Consider the following 27,666-nt stretch of genomic DNA (forward strand, 5'->3'; position numbering starts at 1 on the left):
GTAACGGCGCACGAAGGACTGCCTGCTGCAACCTGCTGTATCAACTTATACATTTTGTACGACGAATAAGGGCCATTGAAATCGAGTTCAACGAAATTTCATTCGCAAACGAATAAGTATGCGCACAAGTGTCGAAATAGACGGGTATAAGACTTATTATGTGCCCAACCTAACCTAACCGATTTAGTACTCGATTACTTACTCCGATTTCCGTTGCCAAATACTTGCTTAGCACTTTGCAGGTTTATTTGCTGTACGCGTGTCCTATACTGCGAGATAGGATAAATAATAAAAAAAAAAAAGAACAAAATACACCTCACGATGTTTTTTAAATCGTTAGATATTGCTATTTTTATTCACTAAAAAAATCGATTGAGGTAAATATAATAGTAAATAAAAACTCGATGGAGCAAACGCGATAAGTCGACACTATAAATTGACTATATTATTATGATATTATAATATATTATACGATTCTCTTCATTTACGATTCAAAACGTTGACTCTGTTATTTACTTCAGCATAAATTGGTGTGATTTCTTTGACATACGATAACAAGGCGTCTGTTTCTAAGAATTCTGAAAAAAAAACAATAATTATAACAATTATATTCTATTATCGATAAAAAAAAAAACTTTTCAAAATTTTCTCAAAGTAAGTAAAATTGTATTTTTTTATAATAATCTGCTACCATACAGGTAAATACCTGGCAATCGAATTTAATTAAAAATGTTTAAAATTTTATAATATACACGCGTTTGATAAAAAATAATTTTTATAATCAAAGAAATATGTATGTTTTATCAAGGCAATTTTTATTTGAGCAAATGTCTCAAAATCACATATCGTTTGGGAAAATGTATATATGTTTATCATTTGGGCGAAATTTATACGGACGCCTAATATATCTAATACTTTTTTCCTTCCATTTTTAGAAACATAACAATTTAAGCTTAGCTGAATACATTATTTTTACCGTATATTTTTCTTGATTTACAAAACAAAATGGTTCATCGTTAAACGTAACATTTTTTTGGAAAAAAAAGTTTTAAAGTTGATGTGCAACTTCTAGTCTCTAGTGTATTACGGTGTATTAACGGTGTAGATACGGTCTATAATTATATGAAAATATATTCTATATTTATATTTTTATATTAAATATTATTTTTGGAATAGATAATTTCGTGAGTAAAATTGAACGTATAAACTTAGTTAGTTTTGAGTATAGGTCTATATTTTGTTTTATTTTTACACGTATTTATTGCAGTTTTTCTTATTTGTTCAAGACTTTGTATAGGTAAAGGTTAATAAATCTAATTTACTCAAACGATACGTTAATATCTCCCCCAATTCGCGTATATTTTAATAACTTTGTTTTATCAAGTATCGTCGTTTTACTTAAATCGCAAAGGATATTAAGTATCTATGATCAGTGGTTACAGATTAGGTAAATGTGGAATTATATCTTTTTAAGATTAGATTTGTTCCCAACAGTAAGGAATTTATTGTTTTACTATGCATCAAACAATTTCGTATTTAATTACACCAAACACACTTTAGTCACGTACGACGGCTATATTTATATAAAAGCAATTATTTATGCACACGCGGCTGGTATGAGTAATAAATAAATACTGTTGAATTAATATGTACATACGAAATTGTGTAGATTATATGCGATCAAACTTCGAGAAAAATATCTCTACAAATGAAATGCACACAAAGAAAAACAATTTGCAACATTAAAATCAGCTGATAAACTTACCTACATAGTCTGCGTATAGTAACGAAAATTATATGCAAATTAAAATATATAATGACAGATAAAGCTGTCGATAAATTAATAATATAATAGTGGAAATTGTAACGTCACGGAACTTATACATTTATAATATGCTATACGGAAACTGGAAACTAAAACCTATTATTTTACTGCAAACGTATTTTTTTCTTTTTATAGCCGTGTTTATACACATTAGCGACACACCTTTTTATATATACCATTAAACCGTCAAAGACTTCATAAAATAAAATCAGGAAATGTGCAATAATTGACTTCTAATTTTCGCATTTATACCATCGAATCGTGTCTCATTATATAAATAGAATATTAGTTGACATTTAATTGACTCATTCACTTCCAACGAGCTGGTAGGAGTACCTATATACACTAAAATTAACACACGGAAAAAAATTCTTCTATTGGATTTTCTGCACTACTTAATGGGACCAATCAAAATATACATAGATGATTGGATAAATAACAAAATAACAAAAATAGAAAAATAGTTTTGATTCGGAGTAATTGTATCATTATTGTTTTCCCTGAGATTTCGAAATATATATATTATAATATATACATGTACAATTTAGTGTACATAATAAATAAATAAATCATGACGTATTTACTAATAATAGTAATATAACCTAATTTTCTATTTCACTTAAGTATATAATTGGTTTTAATTATTGTATGTTTATTATGCATATATTTTTATTTTTATAAGCCTTTAGCCTAATTGACTAAACAAAAAATAAAAAATAATAATATATTAATGTATAATTAAATAATAGTATTTATCCCAATTTTTATTTAAAAAATGTCAATACAGTTTTAAATGATTCCAAAAATATGTATCGTTTATCTCTAGTTCTAACCTTTGGTTATTGGAGGAAAAGTTTTCCAGAGATTCAACATCATTCTACCTAACTTCTCGCAAACCAAACTTAAAAAATATCCAAATTCGTATGGGTTTTTTATTTTTATTATCCATCAATAATGAGAAAATGTTTAATTTTATGTTTTAAAAAAGTTAAGGTAACTTTTAAGTTATAAGTTATAACTAAATAAAATAAATAAATTTTAAAATTATCCAACCTATGTAAATTAGCATGTTTAAATAATTATATTTCTAGTTATCGGTATTGTAAACAAAACATTTTTTTTTTAATTTTTATTGCAATGGTTCAAAAACTTAAAAAAAAATTATTATTGATAAAATAATATTTAAATATTTCGTTTTTGACCGAATAAAGTACAAAATAATGGTTTTTTTAGTCCGTCTAATCTAATTCGTATTGTATATTATTAATTATTGTATTGATTTTTTACGCGAAAAATAGATGACACTCACCTAAATTGTTAATGCTAATAAGTTCATCCTTGATCATTTTATACTGATCTCCGCCGTATGCCATGTATTTAGTCATGATTATCGTGTACTTTTTTTCCAGATCGATTGGCTCGTAAGATGGCAACTTACATTCTGAACATTGAATATTCACAGACTGTACCCGTGAACCCACGGCATTTTTAATGTCGTAAGTGACGCGCATTCCTGAAAAAGAAATGAACAAGACGTATTTTAGGTAGAATATAATAATAAACTGTATTATAAATGATGTGGTTCGACTATATAATACGAGTTGAAAATACGATATCATAAAAAGACCAATTTCGAAAATTTCAAATTATTTCGAGATCTACTACATATACAGTAACGTAAATATTTGAGTCCGGTTTATGAATAGGTAGGATTCGGTTTTGTTGGTAGTGATGGTTTTGCGAATTGACAGTCTTATAAAAAAAACTTTTTTATAGGTCCTGCTAATACTGTAGTAATTATTAATTAAACAATTAATAGTTGTTAGTGAAATATAAAATAAATATTCAAAAATGTTTTCAATGGTTTGATCTTAATTAATATAAATCAGATAACATAATGATAAAAAAAATAACAATCTGAAATAAGTACCTATATCGAAATGTGTTTTTTTGAATTTTGAAAAGTTTTACATAAACAATTATAGCTGTATTACCCAACACCTATCAACTTCAAACTCCTCAATAACATAGATATTTGAAGATAAGTTGGTGACATATTCTCTTAAAAATTTGTGTTAAATGATTAATAACTTCTTTGATAAGACTCTGTCAACGAATTTTCTTCCTTTTCTGTTATTTTTTTCTATCAATATAACTCTCATGTGTAGTATTTTTAATTTACATTTTTTGATTTGAGTATAATATTAATATTTTATTAAATTTGCATAAATTGTAATATTTATTTTTTCTTAAAAATTAAATTTAATTAATTAAAACTACCTAATTTTTAACTAAGTTAAATTAACTTTTATTTATGATTAACTGGTCAAATTTAAAAGTTAAAAAAAATAAAAGTAAATTTTAAAAAAGCAATATAAGTAATGAACTAATTTTAATTTATATTTTAGATTGAGCGGAGCAATAACTGTATTGATTTTACAATTATATGTGTTTTTTGTGATTTTCGTCAACTTTTGGGGCAATAAAAATGCTTCAATTTTAAACTTAGTGGTAGTTTTAGGTAGCTAATTAGACCTAATTGTTACTTTGGGGAGGTTCATAGTAAAATTGTTGGCACATCGTATAATTTTCTAAATATTTTAAAATACACTTTGAGTTTTTTTCCAATATATATTTATAAAAATGTAATATTTTCGTTAAACATTAAATCAATTTTTTTTTAATATTAACAATAAAATAAATTATATTAATAGCAATATAAAAAACTATATTATCATGTTAAATATTTAATAATAGAAGCTGACAGACCATTTTTGCTCAGAACCGTTTTTCGTATGAAATGCTATATCATTTAATTACAATACATTTACCACATTCGTTACAGTGTTGTTTACTCAAAACCTAGTGTAGAGCAGAGTGGTATATCTTAACTTAATGAGATAAAAAATCTTAATAACTTTCTCAGCATTTACCTGACATTTGCATGAAACCTCCATATATATTTTTTGCTGGAACTGAACAGTTTGTATAATCATACATGGATGCACTGTGCTCTAGTGCTTTTAGTAGCGTCGCTCCGGTAATGGTCACCTTACATAGAGGAGTTTTGTATGGCAATGTGCGCTGAATGTCAGATTCATATATATTACCTGATAATAAGTACACAAATCAATACAAATATTTAAAATATATAGGTATATACTTATTATTCATAATAATATTTTACTATATTTGATTAAGTAGGTATCACATTATACACACACACTTATATATATATATATATCGATTGTTATCGATTGTTGTATCGATTTTGTCAGTTCTTGTACAAATATTGTAAAATAAATTGTACGATAATTGATAGCAAAAGACTTTGTAAAAATAGATACCTAAAAAAATAATTGAATTTAATACAGAGAACTACTGGTGTTTGGCAGTGTTCTTAATTTCCCAACGTGTTAATGGATATACTTTCTATTTTAATATTTTATAAACAAAAATATTCATACGTATCTAAGATATAATTAGTTATTTAAGATAAGTAAATTAATTAAAAATCTCCAAATACCAAGGTTCCCTAAATAAGAAAGTTCTCAACGACGTCTACAAATTATTTATAAAAAATTAATATTTTATATTTACAGTAGGTAATAAAATTACATTATAAGATTTATTCTTTTGACAATGTTAACACTGAAATTTAATGTACTTAATTTTTATATTTTTTTATTTAAACATTTTCAAGTATTTAATTTCAAATGTCAAACTATTTGACAAAAATAACGTTACTAAAAATATTTATTTGTTTAAAACATAACGGGTAAAGTCCAATTACATATTAAATTATTTATAGTAAATTTTAATAGATGGATAACAATAAGATAATGTATATGGTTATAATAAAAAGGTACCGTAGTTCATTAGCCATGTGCATCATACATGAATAGGATTCATCAAATTTACAATAATTCCAAAAGTTTATAATGTCTACATTTCAAAAAATTATTGAAAAATTGAAAAAAAAAATCAAATACAAAAACATTTAAAGTTGTCTGATTAATTATATACATGAAAAGTTTAAAAAAAAACTTATATTGGCAATGCTTTTAAATGGCACACAAAATTCAAAGTATTTGAAAAATATTGTTCTTAAATAGAAAAATGTACCTAAAAATTCTAAAAATCAGAATTTGAATATATTTTTTTTGTCATCGCGCCTGTTTAAGGGAAAAAAAAGGTATGAAAATGATCGACAAATTACCATTTTTATAGAGATATACATCATATATTTATCAAATTGAATAATATTTGTATGATATTAAAAATATTAATCTTATATTACCTTGTGATTTTGAAGCATCTATTGAACTCTGTATACTACTACTTAGTGTAATCGCTACAGCGGCATCGGTCCAACCTCTTAAAGTCACGTTGTTTTTTAACAAATTTTTCAAATTCTAGAATATTTTTAATAATAGAATTAAAATAAAATACAATATAATATGCAAAACATATTCGTCAACTACTATTTTATTTGAATTCGATAAAGATATTTTATAAAATTAAAAATCTATTTTAGATACTGAAAGTAGCAACAAAAAATAACTATTGGTTTATCAATAAACAATAATACATTTTTAGTACCTGCAGATAACACACAGTCTTTACATTTTCCAACTTATACAAAAGGCAGAATATATTCAAATATGAAATAAAAAATAAATAAATAGTTTTCGTAAATATTTCATTAAAAAAATATAACAATCTTTTAAAACTAATCAACTATATAACAACAACACATTAATTGATTATGAATAATCTAATATAATATTGGATGTTTTTTATTTATATTTTTTTTCCGAATAATTAATTATTATCTAATAGGTACGTTAGAATTATACATGCAATTTTACAAGAATGTGCTATATTGATATTACATGATTCATATTTTAGAATGGAAATTATTGATATTTTCTATAGAACTTCTGTGTTGTAAACATTAAAATATATTCCAGCAATATAGTTTGTTCATAAATTTTTAAAATTAAGATTATAGAAAACTGTGAAATGAAGTGACATTGAGTAGGTAACAATATCCAGCAACAAAAATCTGTGGTTCTACTAGCACTCGACTACAATACATGTAACTATGTAAGTGTTATTATTATCAATACTACTATTTTTTCACTATTTGATATTTAAACATCAACATATTTTCTTGGGCTCTGGAGACCGTGGAATTAAAAATATGCAATACATTTATAATTTTTAAAATCAATATTAAGGTAGTGTTACCGCTAAACATAGCATATAGGATGTATTATTATGTTTCAAGAGAAAATAAAATAAAACAATTCTATAAAATATTCAAATCGCGTGTGTCTTAAATTTTGAACAAGTTTATGCTCTACAAAATAGCAAACGTTTACTGTTAAAATAATTGTAACATTATAATTACTAATTATTACGACCTATACATAATATCAATTAATATAAATAAGCAATTAATCACATTTATGGACAAATTCAATTTTAAAGCGTTTAAAGTTTAAAAGCATAAAAAAATTTAGGAAATATTATTCAAGTTTTTAGAATATTTTTAAATTTTAATTTTTGAAACGATCGTAAATTTTTGTATAGAATTTATCGTTAAACAAGTACTTGGTCTCAGGGTGCACACGAATTGTATTCCAAGTTGAATAAATTATTAAACAACATTATAGTTATATTAGTGAATAATATTAAATCAGAAAGTTCATTGAATATAGATATTAAATATACAACTAAGATCTTTTAATTTTAAATTAAACAGTTGTTTTCCTTGCCCGAACATATATACATTTTTAGAAATAAAAAATGTATGCAAATCGATACTAAAGTATTAATAAGAAGTAGTATAATAGAAAAGGCCAACGCACTCATATAAGGAATCGATATGAAAAATAATATTATCAAATTAAAATAAATAAATAAAATTATAATAAAATAACAATAAAACATTATGCACGAAATAAGCATAAATACTGAAAAAAATTTAAAATTGGTATTGAAGATGATTTTTGTACATCATCAGACATTATCAGACATTTGACTTATTGACGGTTATTTTTTTCATAAATTATATTATGATTTATGACTTATATCATATTATATTAGGTATAATTATTGTACGTGCAATTTCAAAGTGTGATTATTTGCTACATCTACCGGAAGCAATCTATTAAAAAAGGTACGTTCAATTGACTCTTAGCGCATTAAAATTTCTACCCGAATCGTCATTATACTCACTATGCGTATAAAAGAATCGGTTATCAAATTGGCCAAATTGGTCTCCGCGCATTTACAGTTTCCATCCAAAAACACTTGCGTTTTTCCGATGGCTATATCGGCAGGTGGGTCTCCCATTAATTGTTTGTAGTATTCGACTTTTTCCAACATTTTCGGATCTGAAATCTATGAGCGTTATTTTTGTTCACGAACACTCACGCACGCAAGCAAACGTCTAATACATAGGCATTTTGTTACGTGCCAATATATAATTTTTATCGATTGTACTTACCTTGAGGAACGGTTTGGTCCAAAAAAATTGGCGCACCGACGGCACTGACTAAACGCTTATCACTGTTGAAGGTCAAAACCAATTTCCCCAAGTATTTGCAAAACGCATATGCTTGCACTACGGGCACAATTTGTTCACCTCTTTTTTCGATCACGGGGTATGGCCCCACCGGCGCTTCTGTGTCCTGCGGTGGTCCTATATAAAAGTAAAACCTGTAGTCTTATATTATCGAACATATTTTATCATAATAACATCGCGAATAACTATCCTTATTCCTTAGTATATCTCCTAACGAACACCTCTCAATAGTGGACATCGCCTGATAGTAGGTGTTTTTTGAGAACGGGGATATTTTCACTTATTTTCAATGGAAAAACCTTCAAATAGCGAACTCTCCGAATGACAGACACTAGTTTTAATCTCAATCTGAAAACAATGACAAACCGACGACAAAAAAACGCTTTACACTAGTATAACGGTAACGAACACGTTCAAAAACTGATTTTTTTCTCGCCAAATTCAATTGTATCTACCTATTATGTATATATGCATTGACTTTTTTTTATAATTATTTTATGTAAGTATTGTTAAAATACTAAAATTATTATATCATTAAAACATAAAAAAAAATGATATTATCATTTAATTTAACTTACTAAATATTTTTTTTTACACATTTATTTTTTATGAATTTCAAAAATTTAATCCTTTTAGTGTCCCTAAAAAACACCTCTTGATATCGAAAACCTTCGAATAGCAGACGAAATTTCGGTGACCAAGAGTGTTCGCTATGCAGAAGTAATGCTGTAGTTAAATCTCTCGTTCAAATTTAGACACTTAGTTTTAATTAACATAAACATTTTTTTTTATATAAACGATGTGTTTAAAAATGTAAGTAAAAATTGTTGGTTTTCGTTTTAAAAATATAAGTTCATGTTAACACAGCCACACAGCCAACGTTATCTATGTGTATAAAAAAAATTTAATATTTCGACGAGATTAAATTATTTTTAAAACAGACAGTTGTTCACAGTCGATCAAATATTTATTTATTACTATTATTATTTTATACTATAATATTGGTACATAATACATCACCGTGTTTGCCCTCATACACAACCCGCCCGCCTGTCAACTATTTAGGTAGATATACCCAAAACTCATCACCTGCCTAATCTTTAAAACTTAGTTACGTACAAAATGTGTTTGAATAATCAATAATTCCATGACTTGTTGTACACGAAACCATATTTTAAAAATGCTAAGTAGAAAAAAATGTAGGTACTGTTGGGGACCAACACCAGTGCTGGTTCTAAGTCAAGTCTCGAGATGCCAGGGTGCCACCATAATAATATTAGAGGTCTCTTGGCTCTTATAAGTAAAATTACTGTTTACAAAATATATCTAATATATTTTATGATGCATAAATTCTTCATTTTTTTATGTTTGATAAAAGTGAAGATGGATTTAAAAGAGAAAAACGTTCAATGAAGTACCTAGTCACAAGTTGTAGAGATAACATTGAGTCTATAATAGTCATATGAGTCTAATAATAATTTCTTAAATTCTTAATTATTTTATTGATCATTATTCAATATTATTAATAATTTATATTTATTTATAAAACTAAAAAGTCTAAGACGTCTACCTGAGGCTTCTAAAACAACCACAACCTTGAAGCCCCAATGTGCATCCACACTACAAACATGGTGAAATACATTGGAAATATGCAAAATATTTTAATATATTTGTAATATTAATTGTCATTTTATATATGAACTTCTCTGTTTTAAACAATTCATCGATCGTAACGGTTTGGTCAAAAGTTCGTCTCCAATAAGAAACTCTAAACTCGTTGACATTTCAAACTGTGCCTATATTAATGAATAGTACTATTACTGCGCGTTTATCCAAACATCAATATAACATTAATTACCTACGTCCGATTACAAAATATGATGTGTGTATAGTAGTCGGGTAGGTGTATATAATATTATTATTCGACACACGATTATTCATAATGAATTCAATGTTCCTAACTGATGGCTATAAATTATATTACACGCATTTGATGAACGATGATTTTTTTTCGTCTTTTTTTTTATGAACTCGCGAGAAAGATCTACCATGGATGGTGTTGAGAAGCAGCTGTTGTATTATACATACATAGTATACATATGTACAGGGTGTACCGCGAAGTTCTGACAAATAAAATAACTTGGTGTTCTAATCGATATTTTTATTTATTTATTCTTTTCATAAAACTTATAGGCGTTTGCACTACAGTGTAATATAAATATTTTTACTTAAATTTTTTTTTAAAAACTTCAAATTTTTCAATTTATAAATATATTGAAAAAATAAGTTTTAACGTTAACAGCATTTAATTTGAGTCCGTTTGCGATTTATGAACGTTTAAAATATATTCGTCCGACTTTCTGCTACTGGGTAATTTATTAAAACCAAAAGTCAAAACGAATACGATAATCATGTTCTTTATTATCTATGACCTTTCTGTCCTTTTGCTATTTTTAACTAAATTATACATATTATTATCAGAATTCTAATATGGTTATCGTTAACTCCAGATAAAAATTTCGTTTTTACTACTGGTTTTTTTCTTTTGGTTTTGATAAATTTCACAGTAGCGGAAAGTCGAACGAATATTTAAACGTTCACAAATCGCAAACAGATTACTCAAATTAAATACTGTCAATGTTAAAACTATTTTTGTCAATATGTTTATAAATTGGTTATTTTGAATTTTTTTATCTTCTGTACAAAAAAATAAAATTACAAAAGTTTATATTACACTTGTAGTACAAGCGCCTATAAATTTTAAGGGGGAAAAAAAAATTGAAAAATATCGATTAGAACACGATTTATTTCATTTTTCATCACTTCGTGGTGCACCCTGTATATTTATATCGTATATACACGCAACAGGTGATCTACCGGAATGCGATTCACTCCTGCACAACGTGCCAGTCGGATAATAATAATAATAATAATAATAAGGGTTGTTAACCTTTTCTTATGATATTATTATTATATTATGCACCCGAGGTTTGGATAATTTCGTTGTTCTCCCGGGAAACAACTGCACGGCTCTGTATTCTATTCTATAATAAAACTATATATACATATATATATACGTATATACGATATAGGCTTACGGTCTTAACAAAATACAGCTTGACGTATGACTATATCCACAATACCGTTTGAAAATATACATTATAGGTAGATAATAGGTGTATGTAAAAACGTATATAATAAATAATAATATAATAAGAGCAGCGTGTTAACAATAATTTACTACATATGATGATGCTTGTATATAATATTGTACTATAATGTTAACACTCTTATACTGCAATCTACAACACTTTTAATACCTGTATAAGATAATAATATTTCTAAATAAGATACTGAAAACAAATATTTCACCACACTTAAAAAAAGCGTACCTATACTTATCACTTATACTAATTATCGATAGGATTGCTGTAATTACATAATGATTTTTACACAGTGATCCGTTTAAGTGTTAACTTAAAGGGTCGTACACTTATTATTTCGAAAAGTTTTTTTTTCTTCATATTATCATTATTTTCATATAATTTGTTATTACATTTATTTACTCTTTTTAATGATGGAATGTCTTTTTAATTCCACATTCCGAAGAAGAATATTTTACGGGGTATGCTTCATCAGTGTCTTTTCAGTCCATTTAAACTTTAAATGCTATTATAACTAATTAACTACTCGTTCAAAATTCGAATTGTATGTATCAAAAACTCCCAAAACTATTATTTTAGGACTACGAAATTAAAAATGTGTGATGTAAATGATAAACTTTAAAAATGATAACCACAAGGATTGTAATAAATAGTAATTTTTTCAAAAATTTTGTTTTGCACTGCAGACATCGAATAGTGTAAAAAAGATATTATATTGAAAAAAAAAATTAACTTTTCGAAATAATATATGATAGGTACTTAAATTGATCATCTTGCATAAATATATAATTAATTAATAATTTAATATAAAATGAACGAGCTGTACGCATGTAAATAAATTAACCAATTACTAATGAATAATGATATAGCAGCTAGTCATAATTTATAAATAACCTAGGGAAATTAACATCTAATTAATTAATGGAGATGATATTTTTTGTTTGTTTGATTGATCTTCTAATTGTATGTGTGTGATATATGTATGGAATAATAATATTTAGGTTACACATACAAGAATTAATATAGTATTATGAATTATGATGTATAATATATAATATTTATATTTCAAATCAAAAAAAATAAGATAAAATGTGTTAGCGATTATACGTGACTTTCATAACACATATTTCATATTTCCTTAAGTCTTACAATAATCATAAGTTTTTGACAATGATCACAGGTTATCAAATAGATAAGTAACTTCACGAATCTCTCATAAACCTATTTCTTTCTTTTCTTGCGTACGATAACAGCAAACTTGCAATATAAAATGACAAATAATACGTCAAATTTAAAAACGTTACGACCTATAACCTCATGCTTAAGTTCCAACACTGAATGGTTCTTCATAAACGCCAATTTTAAATAAATAAAAACATCCAAACATCCCTTGTTCTTATTCTACTACACGTGTATACTGTGTATAGGTTGTGTGCTTATATAAAATTGAAAGATAAAAAAAAGATTCCGTAATAATTTTTAATTAATAAAGTTTTAAACCGCGTAGAAATAAAATTATATATTTATATTTTTTGTTTGAATATTAGTTGACATGAATTTATATTTGTCATTAATTCTATACGCAAGAAAAAATCAAAATATTATCTAAATTCGAATATTAACACCGATATTATGCTGAAAATGTCTATTTTAAGACTCTCGCGTCCTATATAAGTGTCTAACCGACAACAGCAAGTAGATGCCACAGAACATAATTATAAAACGTTGCCGACAAATAAGTAATAATTTGTTTCATAAAAACTTCACCGAAGTAATTTCATGGTACACCTTTGAGGCTTTGAGCTACAACATGGTAAAGTTTTAAATATATGCAATATTATGTATAACACGCTCTACATCTAAAGGGAACGGTACAATATTATTATCTAAAGGTCATAAAAGCATTTTTTTTTTTTTAAATATTTTATTTCATTCTATCCAGCCTAATGCATATTATTACCCTATATTATCGACCTTTGTTCGCTCCCATTTTTTCAAGTAAATTTATCGTAATTACCTATATTCTTCCGCCTCGCTTGTTGCGGTAAACTTACCGCTGTACAGATATGAATGCGAATGCCCTCCGACGACTGCGTCAACACCGTCCACTTCTCTGGCCACCCGCCTGTCCATTTCGAGACCAGAATGCCCGAGAGCTATTATGAACTCCACCCCGGCGGTTTTTAACTTGGCCACTTCAGTCCTGACACTCTGAAGTTCGTCGGTTATCCGAACTTTGCCCACTTTATTCATAAACTGTAAAAGTACGATTTAAGCGACAATCAAACGTCCGAATCTCTAATCTAACAGTATAATATAGGTATTACAAGGTGATCCACTGAGCGTACTCGTGCTCATTTTTCCCGCCCATAATGGATTCATTGAAATTATAATTTTTGGACGTTACAAGAATACTCTTACAGACCGTATTTTAAAATTCGTTGCAGATTCTATTATTTTATTTATTGAATATCAAACTTTTGTTCGATATACAATCACATATTTTCCCTTTTATACGGATTTTTTAAAAGTTTTGATGAATTTAAATCGAAATTCAAATGAATATAGTTATCGCGTGTTATTCTAAATTTTTGTACTAAGCATAACGATAATGGGTTATCGATAAATATAAGTGATACGATGACTTAAACATATCCTAAATAGAATGTCTAATAGCCACGGATTACATTCGTTGTAATGAATTATTTCTAAAATTTTGAGCGGTAAAAAATAAATTGATGAAGATCTTGCAGAACTGCAATCAACTAATGACTTAGTATATTTCTTTAAGGTAAGTATGGTTTCCCTGTATTTTAATAAATCATAAATTGCTTGTTCAATGTATAGTTCTGTATGTTCATTTTCAAAGAAATTTGTTTGATTAGTTCACAGTAAACAACCGTGGTCTTAAATTGAAAAAAATCAATTTGTATCGATAGGACGATACAGCTAAGACACTTCTTAAACGGTATAAAAACTTCAATTATCGAAAATATGGTTTTATTGGTCTCTAAGTATGACTGTATAAAAGTACAGTATTCAAGTATTTCATTTTTGTGTATTCAAGTACCTACTTGAAAATTTTAAATTCAAAATGGAGGTGAACATGTTTGGTAAATAGTTATGTATAATATTACTCGAATAGCAGAAAGGTACTTAAAAATACAAGGCAAGATACCACACTAAGCAGTTATTTCATCAATAAACTACATATTATTATATTATTATGTGGCTTCTTTTGATTTTTTTTTCTAAAATGTTCAATATATATTATTTATTACAACACATTTCGTATTGTTATAATCAATTTTTATAAAATTTATTTTTAAACCAAAAAAAAATATTTTTATTTTCATAATAAATTATTCTGAATATGAATCCTTATTATAAATAATAATGAATATATTTATTATTGGGGTGTCGAATGATTATTTCAAATATCAATAGACGAAAAATTAATTTAAAATCATTAATAGTTAACCTGACGATGAAAAAATAGTGAAAAATATATTGTTGAAAATAAGTAAAATTATGTAATAAAATTGAATGTTCCAAAAAAAAACGTAAGCTTAATAAAAAAAAATGCTGTGTATTTTCGCCTTTGTTAACTGCGAACAGCAAACATTATCGTAAAATCAAATATAATACATGTACACATAAATACCCAATAATAATGTACAAAAACAATTTAGTATAAATAAACACTTATATATTATATTATAAACGAAACAATCGAGCGCTGCTTACTTCCGTGTCCGGTGTCAGGTAACCGATCACGCCTACGGTGTGCCCTCCTACCGTCAGAACCGTAGACGGTTGAATGTTCGTTAAACTCGGTTCTTCTTCCGTGTGTATGTTCGCCACGACTATTGGTATTGAACTTATGTTTTTGGACTTCAGGAACGGTGCCAGTGCTTCTGGACCGTCTTCGAACTCGTGATTTCCTAAACACTGTATGCACAAGTTTAAAATTATTATTATTTTATAGATTCATAATTTTATCTACGGCGATCATAATGTTCTATAATAACATTATACAGTCAAATTATCGTGTTATAATATTTTATATTTTGATACATTTGAATATATAAATATCACGTATTCAATGATAAATGGCAGTCTATTTTCGTTATTTTTCACGAATTAAAACATTTTTAATAAACCGTTTACTAAATTTCAAATACCTATACTTTCAAAAATAATATCAAAAAATCATAGGAAATAACGATAATTGTGCCAGCGTTTGGCAAAATCTATTTTCTAATTACAGTAGAGCGTCGATTATCCGCATTCTGCACTACAAAATTGTTATACAAATATACTTTTAATTTAATTTAATTTAGTTTTATTATTTGTTATGTTCGTTTTATCGTGTACAAATTATGAAATGCGATATTATTTTATTATCTACTATGGCTCACTCTAATTATCATATTATAGGTGCGTTATACACACGGTAAATTAATGTTTAACTTTATTTTTAATAGTCATTTGATTGTCTGCACAAATCGATTATCCAAATCGGTCCCAATTAATGTGGATAAACGACGCTCTACTGTAGTTTTAATAACTCATACAATACACGAATAACCACACTTAATATTTTTATCGAATGTTTATATACGCGTTTACTTTACATGGTAAAATTTTCAAAATATTTTGATTCCTTTTGAGCTATTTATAGAAATTTGACATTAGTAAAAAAATTTTTTTAATATTATGTAAGTTCTCACGGTAAAATGTTTATTTTATTATTTAGAAACGTTAAACATACAAATAAATCATTTTTTTTATAAACATTTCAATATAGCCTAATTTTCCTTTAAACTCATGAAAATGTGTAAATTATTTTATTGTTCAAAATCATAAAGTGTTCTGTTGTAATATGTAAGACTTAAAAATTAAAATTCAATGAAATTATTAATTAATTACACGAAGAACAACGAATTAAGTTATTTCGTTGTATCTCAAAAAATGATTTTTTTTTGTGGGGATTTAAAACTTGTACGTATATTATTAAGTTTTAAACATTTATACAAAGATATATTCAAAACATATTATTCGTTTTATACTATTGCCTATTTCACCAAAAACCTATTCACACCGTTTTTGGGGTAAGTTGGTATTGACTCAAAAGTTAATAAAAGATTATATAGATATTATATACTATTAAAATTATTTAATATTACATTTTTAAATAATAAATGTTCTCTGCGAAAATGAAATTTACCGTATTACCAACTATTTGCAAAAAATAAATTACTACCTATAAATAAAATATACTTGTCTTTATTATAGGCTGATTGACTGTCTTCAATAATGATGAGATACACTCCGTTTATAGCAGAGCGGTTATCTATAATTTTCCTTCGTTTTATTTTTCGTTCTTACAAATTCAAAACATTTTAAGACTGTAATTATTATAAAATATTATCAAGAAAGCTCAGCTAAGAACCGTGTTTCCGAACTCAATGATTTATCGTCGAGTAAAAATAGAAAACCCCCTATATACAAATATAGTATATGTACACGGCGACGAGAGCGAATCGAGATTAAATGCGAGCATCCGGTTATTACTGTGTTATAACTTATAATGTAACGTGAAAATATTATTTCCTGTCTATTTTTTAATATACCTATTTTTTTCCTAGTACAACTTTAACATTTTTCAGCACGCAAAAAAAGACTAACTGACTTAATTTTCGTCGAATATAATATTCTCAGCATAACAATAGTGAATACCTACAGTGTTATATATTTGTATTTTTATAGAATTGTAAGTATATATTTTTATGTTACGAATCGTAATACTTTCGAGATAACACACAGCATTTTTTCTTCATAATTTATGGTTATTGCATATTACTGCATATTTTTAAAATATTCAATATCTATTGATGTAAAATTAAATTATATACTGTTTTCAAAGCTTATTTAATTACGAGTAGGTATAAATGTAAAAAAAAATATTTCATCGAATAGAAAATTATAATTTCACATTTTTTCAACAATTTGCCTATCATTTTCGGTAAACTAATATAAATTTCATCGTTTTTAATAGAAAGTAAAATCTATTGTACATAATATCTATTATTATCAAGGATTTTGCTTATTGCATAATGTATCTAATTAAACTAATCTATTTATTTAAAACTATTTTTATACCTGGTAAATTAATACTTACCAAATAACTGATCTATTGGTATACATTATTTTTACTAGTACCTATACCGGCTATACTACTTATACTTTTTTGCACATTTGTTATGTCATATTTTCATGATTTTTATTTCATATCATATATATTTTGATGCTTTGTATTTCGTAAAAATATGTGCTCTAATTATATTAAGTACTGCAGTGTTACTCGACCATTATATCTTGGAATAGGCCCAAGTGTGTCGTGACTCTATATGCGGCAGATATAGTAAACGACAAAAACATAATATTAGTCCCGTTTAAAATTTAAAATAAATAAAAATATCAATAAAACAATTAATATAAGATATTATGACGAATAAAAATTTTCTGAAGATCATTTTTGATGTTAAATTTATAGCGGTATCCAGAGTTCTATGTTGTAGACAATAAGTGCAATCATCTGTTTCTGCCAAAATGTAATAACTAATAAGTGTCCTAGATAATGCTGATGAGACTCCGCCCACACACTTTAACGGAAATTGAAAATCACGGCACGTCCTAATTGATTCCCGGGTTGTTACAAAGGGTATATCTGAATTTGTTCACAGGTAATTCAAAATTGTAACTTTTGACATAAATGTAATTTTTATTTTTAATTAAAAAAGTATAAAATAAATAATAATAAACATAATTTCATTTTTATTTGGAAGTAAAAAAAAAAACTAGAGGGGCATAGTAGTTATTTTTTACGTCCATGAATTGAAAAAGTTGTTAAAAAAGCTTGCGACTGCTTTTGAAAGTACCGTCAATAACATAATTTTAATTTTACGCAATAATACTTCCAAATTATTGCTATCACATGAAAATCCAATAATATTGGTTTCCACGCTGTTAATAAATAAAAAATGTTCTCCCAGATTATTCATTAAAATATAATTACTCGTATTTAATATAATATTATGAGTCTCGCTTAATGTTTTGGCTAACATTGGTACTGTACTTCACCGATTAACATATTGTATATGTTTTCTAATTCAACATAAATCGCGATTTTCATCAAAATTACAGTCCATTTTTTGTGTAAATTTGTTGTGTTTTAATTATTATTATTTTAATTATTTTTAATAATAATGTTAATTTCTAATAAATCTCATGTTTAAAATTATTATATGAACATATTGCCATATCTTTATTTATATACATTTATATACGGTATTTTACTCTAGCAAATACATTTTTAGACGATTTATTATTAATAAGCAAAAATGCCGTAAAATTTACTTACGGTGGTTTATCCTTAATAAATAAAGGTATTAACAGCTTATATTGCTAAGTTATAATATAAAAGTGACTTTTATTCGTATATTAAGCGAATAATACTTTTAAAATATTATTTCATTGCATTCCTCGTCAAAAAAACTATTAAGGTGGATATGTTTTATACTAAATCAAATAGACTAACAAATAATAAAAGTATAATAAAATGAAAAATACAAAACTGCATTATTCTGAAATTGGCGTTATTGGTTTTTACGGTACTTTTGCTTAGCAGGGAAGTATTAATGATGGAAAATATGTAATGATAATAATAAATAATATTATTAGATCGTATTTCGCCTATTTTGAAAGTCTTTATCGGGAATCAATTCAGATTTCAATTTTCAGGTAGGTATGGGAAACAATTTGGCTGTAGCCAAAAATCGGACTAAATGTTATTAACTCCTACACGAATAACCTTTTTTTTCTGAAAATATGATATTATTAGTTCTTAGTTTGTAATGTTACAAAAAGATAGGACTTCATTGAGAAAAACAACTAATTTTACACAATTTCATACTTTAACGCTAACACACATTAATCGTAATATACTTAGACAAAATAATAGCGTACGCTTTTACAAGACGAATAAAACGTAACTTAATAAAATATAGAAATAATCAAATAACGTATAAGCTGTTATATAATATATTATACATATGAACATAATCCAATCAATCAAACATCAAATCGTGTAACTGCCTATATTAAGATGGATATAAAATAATATTAATAATGGTTTTATTGTTTCGTAAGTTCGCTATATGCCAATATATTATATAATATTATTATACGAGGGTAGTGTGTACACTATAGTGTTTCTCAATCATTGTATTTGACAAAAGTGATACATTGTTAAAAAAATTAAATTCTCTGCGAAACACCATTTAAATAAAAAATAAATTGAGATGATTATTAAAAAACCGGCATTAATATTTTTCTTTAATTAGAAATGTATATACATTTGGATAAATATTTTAAACTGCTCCTAAAGAATATAACAGTAGTTTTTTTTTTAAAAGGAGGTAAGAAAATTTTATGAAAAACGTATAATACTGATGTACATTTCCGATTACGTATATTTTAAATAATAAATGAAAATATTCAAGGTGTTTTAAATGTACGTGCTGTACCACTAAGCGTACCACGGCCTTATGTATTTTTCGTATGAGTATGCTGTATACATACGTATAATGTAATTTATTCAAAATTCCACCACGAAATTAAATATTGTAATAATAAATAATAGGGATTTCACGTTTCGAACATAGTAAGTTACTTAACTTAATTTTCACTGATAATAATAACTTTCGATACATTACAACAAATATCGTATCGTACTTAGTTGCGATCAGCGGTGTATTCACGGGGGAGGAGATGGGGGGGTAGAAGGAGAGATGATAGGATGACATGGTGAATTTATTCCCCCAGTTACATTTTATTTTTTTCCATTTTAAATACCTATCCTGAAGACATTTATATTATTATGATTATAAATGTTTATATTTTTATAATACAGAAAAGACACGCTATACTATTTACTCGCGTACGTACAACATACTTTGAACCACGACGAAAGACGTCAATAACAAAAACAAATAATATTATGCTCATATTATGCTATGCCCAATGTTGATTCTGAGAAAATAAACATGGAGTTTTATAAACATTTATTTGTATATATACTCTTAAGTAGGTTTATTGTATACTTACAATAATATTACAGATACTATGTATTTATTAGGCTAGCTATTCCAGACATTGATTTAATATTAATGTACATGTTTAGAAATCGATATTGCATTCCTAAAGATAATGTTTAAGTGTATATAATTCGGATAAATAAGGAATATGAGAAAAGAACAAGCCGGAACGAATTTAAAATCTTATTGAGTTTTATTCGAGATGATAATCTTTTTCTAACTTCTAGCTATTTTTAAAAAGCTATTCAATTTTGTTTTAGAAAAACATTTAATCTCTAAGGGAACATGTTATGTATCATTTTGGTAACGTATTTTGTATTTATATTTCTATAAATTACTATAATTTAAGGCAATTTGAGGGGTGAGAATGCCAGCCCCCTCGAATTTTGGCTTCCGGTTAAATACACATCCATTTCCTTCTGGCTTCTCCCCAAGACAAAATCCTAAATACGCACATGGTAATAGTAAAGCCTTTATTGTTAACTATATCTTCTTGAATATTATACCTTGTGTTATATATGCATACATATAGATTGTAATTAATTTACAATAGTACCTATACGTATCACTTTTTGGAAAAGATTTTTTTTATTTTTATCGATTTCTTATATTTATTTTTAATGTACAAATATTTATTGTACCACTAGCAAATGTAATTAATATTATATAGTCAGTCCGAAGTAACTGTAGTTATCGAAATGTCCAACACCATCACGTTATAATATTAAATGGGTTTTTTATTTGCCCGTACAATTTATGTATTTTAATTTATTTACGGGTAATAACAAAAAACCCAATTACATGAGGTACATGATTTAGTACATATATAAAAATATAATATAGTAGATAACAGGAACAATTGAAAAAAGAAAATAACAACATACAAAAATTACCTATTAAAATAAAATATAAAAATGACAGATTATAAGTTTAATAAAAAAATTGTATTATTAATAAATATTAAAAAAATCAACAGAATTAAAATTGAAATTAAAAAAATCAATTTCATATATCAATTTATTAATATTTGCAAACATTTCATACGTACAATTTTTTTTCTTTCAATATTTGGATTTTGATAATTTATTTACATGATGGAACGTAGATATATGTATTTGCCATTGGCGTTCTGTTTGTTTGTTTGTTCATATATTGTACCTTCTGTATTTGTTATTTTTATTGAAGTTGAGAATGTAATAATAATGATTATGTATATTTATTATTTCCTATGACTAATAAATTACACACGAAAGTAAACAAATTATAAAAAGTAACACAAAATCACTTGTAAGCTATGCTTATAATTTTTACTTGCATTGTAAAATTAATTATAAGTGCAGTAAACATGCAAATCGCTCACTATAACTATTAAAACTGATTTAAAAAAATCTATCTTTTATCAATACAAGATAGGTACTTGTAACTGAAACATATACAATTTGGTGATGAATTTCGCGCGCCATTTTAAGCGGATTATGAGTTTGAGATGAGTTAGGGGTATATTAGACAGAAACAGTTTCGAATTTTAACGATTTTTGGTTTCAATAACAGTTTTTGAAATTTTTAGTTTTTGATTTGCGTTGACGATAAAATTTCAACATTTTTCAGGTTGGGTTCTGTGAACTGTTTTTTAAGAATAAGTTTCAGATTCATGATTATGGAAAACGTTCATAAATTATTTTTAATAATATCATCAGGATATGTATTAATAAATTCAAAAATAATATTCTTTTCATAAGAAAATATAAATAATATTTCGACCAGATTAGTAAATAATTCAGTTGTTCTTACTACCATTATAGGTACACATGTAGGTACCTACCTATGTAATTACGCGTATATTTCGTTTAGTTTTTACATACGTATAGTATATTGGTTTGTGGCACTAAAGCTTCAAGTGTATTTTTAATACACGCGTGTAGGTAAATTTGTTAATTAACAGTTTATATAATTATATTAAATATATTTATATATGAATGTTAAAAATATAATCTATTTAAATCAATTCTTAATAAATTATAATACTATTGTTTGATAAATATAATTATTTAATTCGTGAAATATTAATTATACAATATGTATATTAAATACACATGAAACATTAATTAGACGATTTAATTACATATTGTGTACATTAAATACGCGTGAAACATAAATTGAACGATCGAATCAATTACACGTATACATTAAATACACAAACTTAGTATACACGTGTATTTTAAAAACACGTCTAAAATCGTTATACTTTCATAATTCATTGCCAAAATTGTTAACCTAACGGTTTTTTAAAGTCCCCGGTTTAAGTTTGGGTTTTAACTCAAGACTCGGAAAATGTTGGTTTTGGTGTTGAAAAAATGAAAAAAGACGATACTTAAACTGGTTTTAAAAAAATTTGATTTCTAGCCCTGGTTTTAAATCGTCCTATATTATAATAATAAAAAATGTCTTCAAACAAAACTCACTGCGCTTCCGGCGAGTGTAATCGTTTCTATAATCGTTATGTTTACATTTAGTATTGTATACGATTTGGGATGAGTTTATTAAGTTTATTTTATACGTCGCCCGTAGTCGTACGAACGACATTCGCATGGGATAATACACACATTTCGTATGGCTTTGAGCATTATATCGCCAATTTATTGTCGTACAGGCTATTCTTATAAAATGGTTCATGCGACGTACAGAATAGACCCCCTGAACCGAAAGCTCTGTCCGTCAGAAAACCGTCGAAATGTATGTGTATCGTGCTTAACAATATGTTAAACAGCCAATACGCAGAGATTTGAAAAGCTCATCTGTAATGCAATTCGTATTGGATTTCCGATTCACGGAGTCGCATTGCAACACGGGTCTTTTAGCTGTCTCGAGAAAAGGTTAATCGAAAAATAAATGGAATAAAATCGCAAGGATATAATATTGAATCCCCTTAGTGCACCACTCCGCATACGTATATAGTATACACACACACATGGATCGCATTGTCCTTATTGTCCTTGTATAGTATATATATATATATATAATCCCTTTGGCTCACATACCCCTTTCCACCATCGCCCGTCACTGGTTGTGAAAATTGTATTATTATTTTTGTCTTATACAAACGACACAAAACCGTTTTGACCGACGTCGTTGTGGGTCGCACGTATTACCCATGTCACCACATATATATAGTACACCGTCGTCGTCGAACGACGCAATATAAAATACCACAAGCTTGATGTTTAATTGAATATCGTAATATATACTATAAAGGATTCTAAAATTTCATTAAAACGATTTATTTGACTTTTAGGCAACCAAACTTATCAATCTTAAAATGTATATTTATTTTAGATTCTAATCGTAGCGATGAAAAGGTAATGAGCTTTTTTTGTAGCAAATTTGATCTAAAGTTGGTCTAACTCAAAAACGAATGAATTTATAGACATTTTATATTTTTATTTTGTCGACGAACAATTTTTCACCGTCAAAAAGCCTGACAATTGAATGCAGACACACAACTTATAACTTATTCATATGGTTCGAAAAAATTACGAAAAAAAGTCATTTCCTCAGCTTTCCCATTTGAGAAATTCAAAAAAACAGAGTAGGTACAAACGATTGACATGGTCGGTTTTCTGAATTTCTCAAGTAGGGGGGCTCCCGTTACGTTGGCCCCACTCGGTATAACTGTGGTTAGAAGGGGGGGCACAAACAGAGCACAGACGATTGGCATGGTCGGTTTTTTTGAATTTCTCAAGTGGGGGGGGGGGTGGTGGCGAGGAAAAGGACCTTTCTAAAAACACGATTTGCTGTATTTGTTTACTCCCGCAAGCGCCGCCCGAACGTCTTATGATGACTGTATACGTACCATGGCGTCCACGCCGAGATTGCCGATCAGATCGGCGGCCGGCTGCCAGCCGAGCACGTCGTAGAATCGCGTGCCTTTGAACGTGTCGCCGGCGTAAAGGTGGACGACGCCGGCCGGCTCGCCGTCCGCGACCGCCCGGGCACGTTCGGCGTCCAGCGCGGCGCGCAACCGGGCAAAACCGCCGTAGCCGCCGGCCGCACCGCACGGGCTACCGGGCCGGCCGTCGCGACAAGTCTCGTCGTAGTGCGAGTGGAGGTCGTTGGTGTGCAATACGGTCAACCGGAACTGGCCGGAAGCAGCAGCCGCCGCAGCCGCCATCGCCGCTTGAAGCAGTCCCAACACCACGGCCGCGATCATCGTACTGCGCTCCGTCGGCGGCCTCGATCAGCACCGCCACCGCCACCGCCGCCGCCGCCATAATGATAACGAATCGTAGCCGAACGTTTCCTACCTAAACAGATATATATTATCATAATAATATAACGATATTGTTATTCTTGTACGACTGCTTTGTATAGGTAACAACTGTGTTTATTGAACAGAACGCGAATAACGTCGAAACGTTTTAACGGCGATAATATACAGTAACTGCAACGGTATAATGATAGCGAAAATATTACGAAATTCGTCTCGCAAATAAATTTAATAATAATATTACTGTAAAAAAAAAAACGTGACGTGTTACCTACGTATAAAATAGAATGGAATAAACGCGGTTTCGTGTCGTTGTTTTCGTTCTCCGAGTAATAAAGATAAGCTGTTCGGCCGTTACCGAAACCGTAATCGTCCATAGGTTATATAATAGACTATAATATTAAGTAGTAAAAATAATGTATTAATATTTTATTTTAAGAGTTGCGAGAACTCGCGATTATTAATATTTTTGAATTATTACAAAATTACCGAAATCTCTACAACGAATACGATCATCTGTTATTTATAATATAAAGACCAAATGACGAATATATACTAAATAATTGTAGACCGTCAAAGCGTTGAATTCGCTTTATTCGTACGTTTCACTTTGTAAATTGTGATTTTTTTTTCCATTTTCCCTATCCTCTTTACCGTAATCTTTGTAGTGTATTAACGACGTAAATTATTTAAAGAGCGTGTTTCGTTTCTGTAAATAATTTTTTTTCGTGCTGATGACTTAAAAATGTATATGGTGGTGAATTCCTTGGAGGATTTTAAAAGGACGCAGTCCTCTTGCTCGAGCTTGTTAGTTTTACAATTCAGTGTGTAGAAAACCGTTTAAAATTTAATGTTGATAAATGCGCCCAAATATAATATCCTTTACTGGACGTAAAAATTAATTTAAGTACCTATAGTTATTTTACTGATGACGAAATCTTAAAAATCGTAATTAATTTAATTTCATCTGACGTCTATTAAATATTTAAGTAATATTTAATCAGTTTCTTTTTCTTTTTTCGAACATATTCAATTTATATTTATTTATAACAAAGCCGTGTTTCAGGCATCAATGTTGAGACCTTAAAGATATTCGATGTTTAAAAACTTTATATTGTTTTCTCTTTTCTATAAACTACTCGTTCAAAATGTCATTAAATGTATCTATAGTTTCAAAAAATTAACAATTTACGAGAAAAAAATTGAAGTTCACTTTGAAAATACGAAGTTAAGTAATACTACTTAAATTGTATAAGATATCTAAGTATATATATATTATATATATCTGTAAAATAAATAGATCAAATGAACATTCTCATACAACATTCATCATACTCTGCAGTATATTATACTAATATTCCATTATACTTTTAAGTCGTTCTTTACTTTCTCCATTGATTATAAAATTACATAGTTGCACAGTAACATATATTTGTGATATTTACAGGGTGTTCACTTTGCACCGAGAGTAACGTGATACATTATTAAATATAACATAATATACGGAAACACAAATGCGGTACACTTGAGAAAATATGAAAAATTAGTCTTAGTCGGCTTAAACAACAACCTATGACAGCGAATCATTGCTAAAACATTCGTCCATAACGAGTATGACCAGAAATTGTAAAGTATAAACATTTTAATATTACTATTCTGTCGAATATTTTAAAATTTTTATTGAAAAATCAAAATCAGAAACTTTTTGAAATAACGAATGTTGACTATCAAATAAATCACACACTCTAGGTCTGTAGCATATATATTAGTTACATAGAATGTCTAGTTGTGTTAGTTTTCGGCAACTATACTCGTCAACTATAACTTAGTATGCTTTTAAGTATCGTATTACCATTTGAATGAATTACGAAAATTCCAATTACAAAAATTGTTTGCATATTATATTACTAAATCTTTAAATTGGTCTTTTAAGGATTATAAGAACACGGGAAAAATAATTTATTTTTAGTTTAATCAAATCAAAAACAAAATATTATTAAAATCTAGTCAATTGAGCTATTAATGACTTGACTAACTGTATAAAATAATTATTTTAGTTAATTATTTTCCAAAATCTAACTAAAAAAAAATACTGATTATAAAAAAAGAATCGTTGGAACAAACATACATTTATAATTTACTTATAGATAGTATATATTATACCGCATAGAGTATTACCTTTATTTATTATCTTAAAAACGTATTATTTATCAGCTGGAGCTTACCTTTTAAGATCGACTGAAGTTATATACATTTGTTTGGAAGATTATTGGCATCAAAGATATTGCATAACGAATAGTATACTCAAAACATACAAATTCATTTCACCAATAGCTGTAAATATTAAATATATTGTATTAATATTATGCAATGTACCTAATAAATTCCTATAATTTTGTTCGATTAGGTAATTTTTCAATTTATTTATAAACATGACCTTTTTAATTTGAAAAGTTTAAGCCACTCCTTCCTCATTGTGCTATAGAACAAAGTAAAACGTTGATTTAAAAACATTCATAATTTATATGAAAAACAATAATTATTGTGTCCATATCTATATTATTGTTCTGCACACACAATCATTACAAATTTATTATTATAAAACATTGATAATCATCGTTTATGGCCCGATAAATATGGAAAATATATGTATTTAT

At 27.4% G+C, this 27,666-nt stretch overlaps 1 protein-coding gene across 1 annotated transcript; it reads right to left on the reverse strand.

Annotated features, from left to right (window-relative positions):
• Positions 1-324: 324 nt before the first annotated feature.
• On the reverse strand, positions 325-24,979 carry LOC132927063 (protein 5NUC-like). The gene is made up of 9 exons (XM_060991510.1): positions 24,596-24,979; positions 15,332-15,535; positions 13,639-13,840; positions 8,343-8,537; positions 8,072-8,229; positions 6,126-6,240; positions 4,759-4,935; positions 3,135-3,338; positions 325-578 (listed from the first exon to the last, which is right to left on the reverse strand). Exons 1-9 carry the CDS (start codon positions 24,950-24,952, stop codon positions 481-483), a joined length of 1,710 nt encoding a protein of 569 aa, XP_060847493.1. The 5' UTR covers positions 24,953-24,979; the 3' UTR covers positions 325-480.
• Between the last annotated feature and the right edge of the window lie 2,687 nt (positions 24,980-27,666).

This window comes from Rhopalosiphum padi, chromosome 3 (genome assembly GCF_020882245.1).
Source record: "Rhopalosiphum padi isolate XX-2018 chromosome 3, ASM2088224v1, whole genome shotgun sequence".
Lineage (NCBI taxonomy): Eukaryota > Metazoa > Arthropoda > Insecta > Hemiptera > Aphididae > Rhopalosiphum > Rhopalosiphum padi.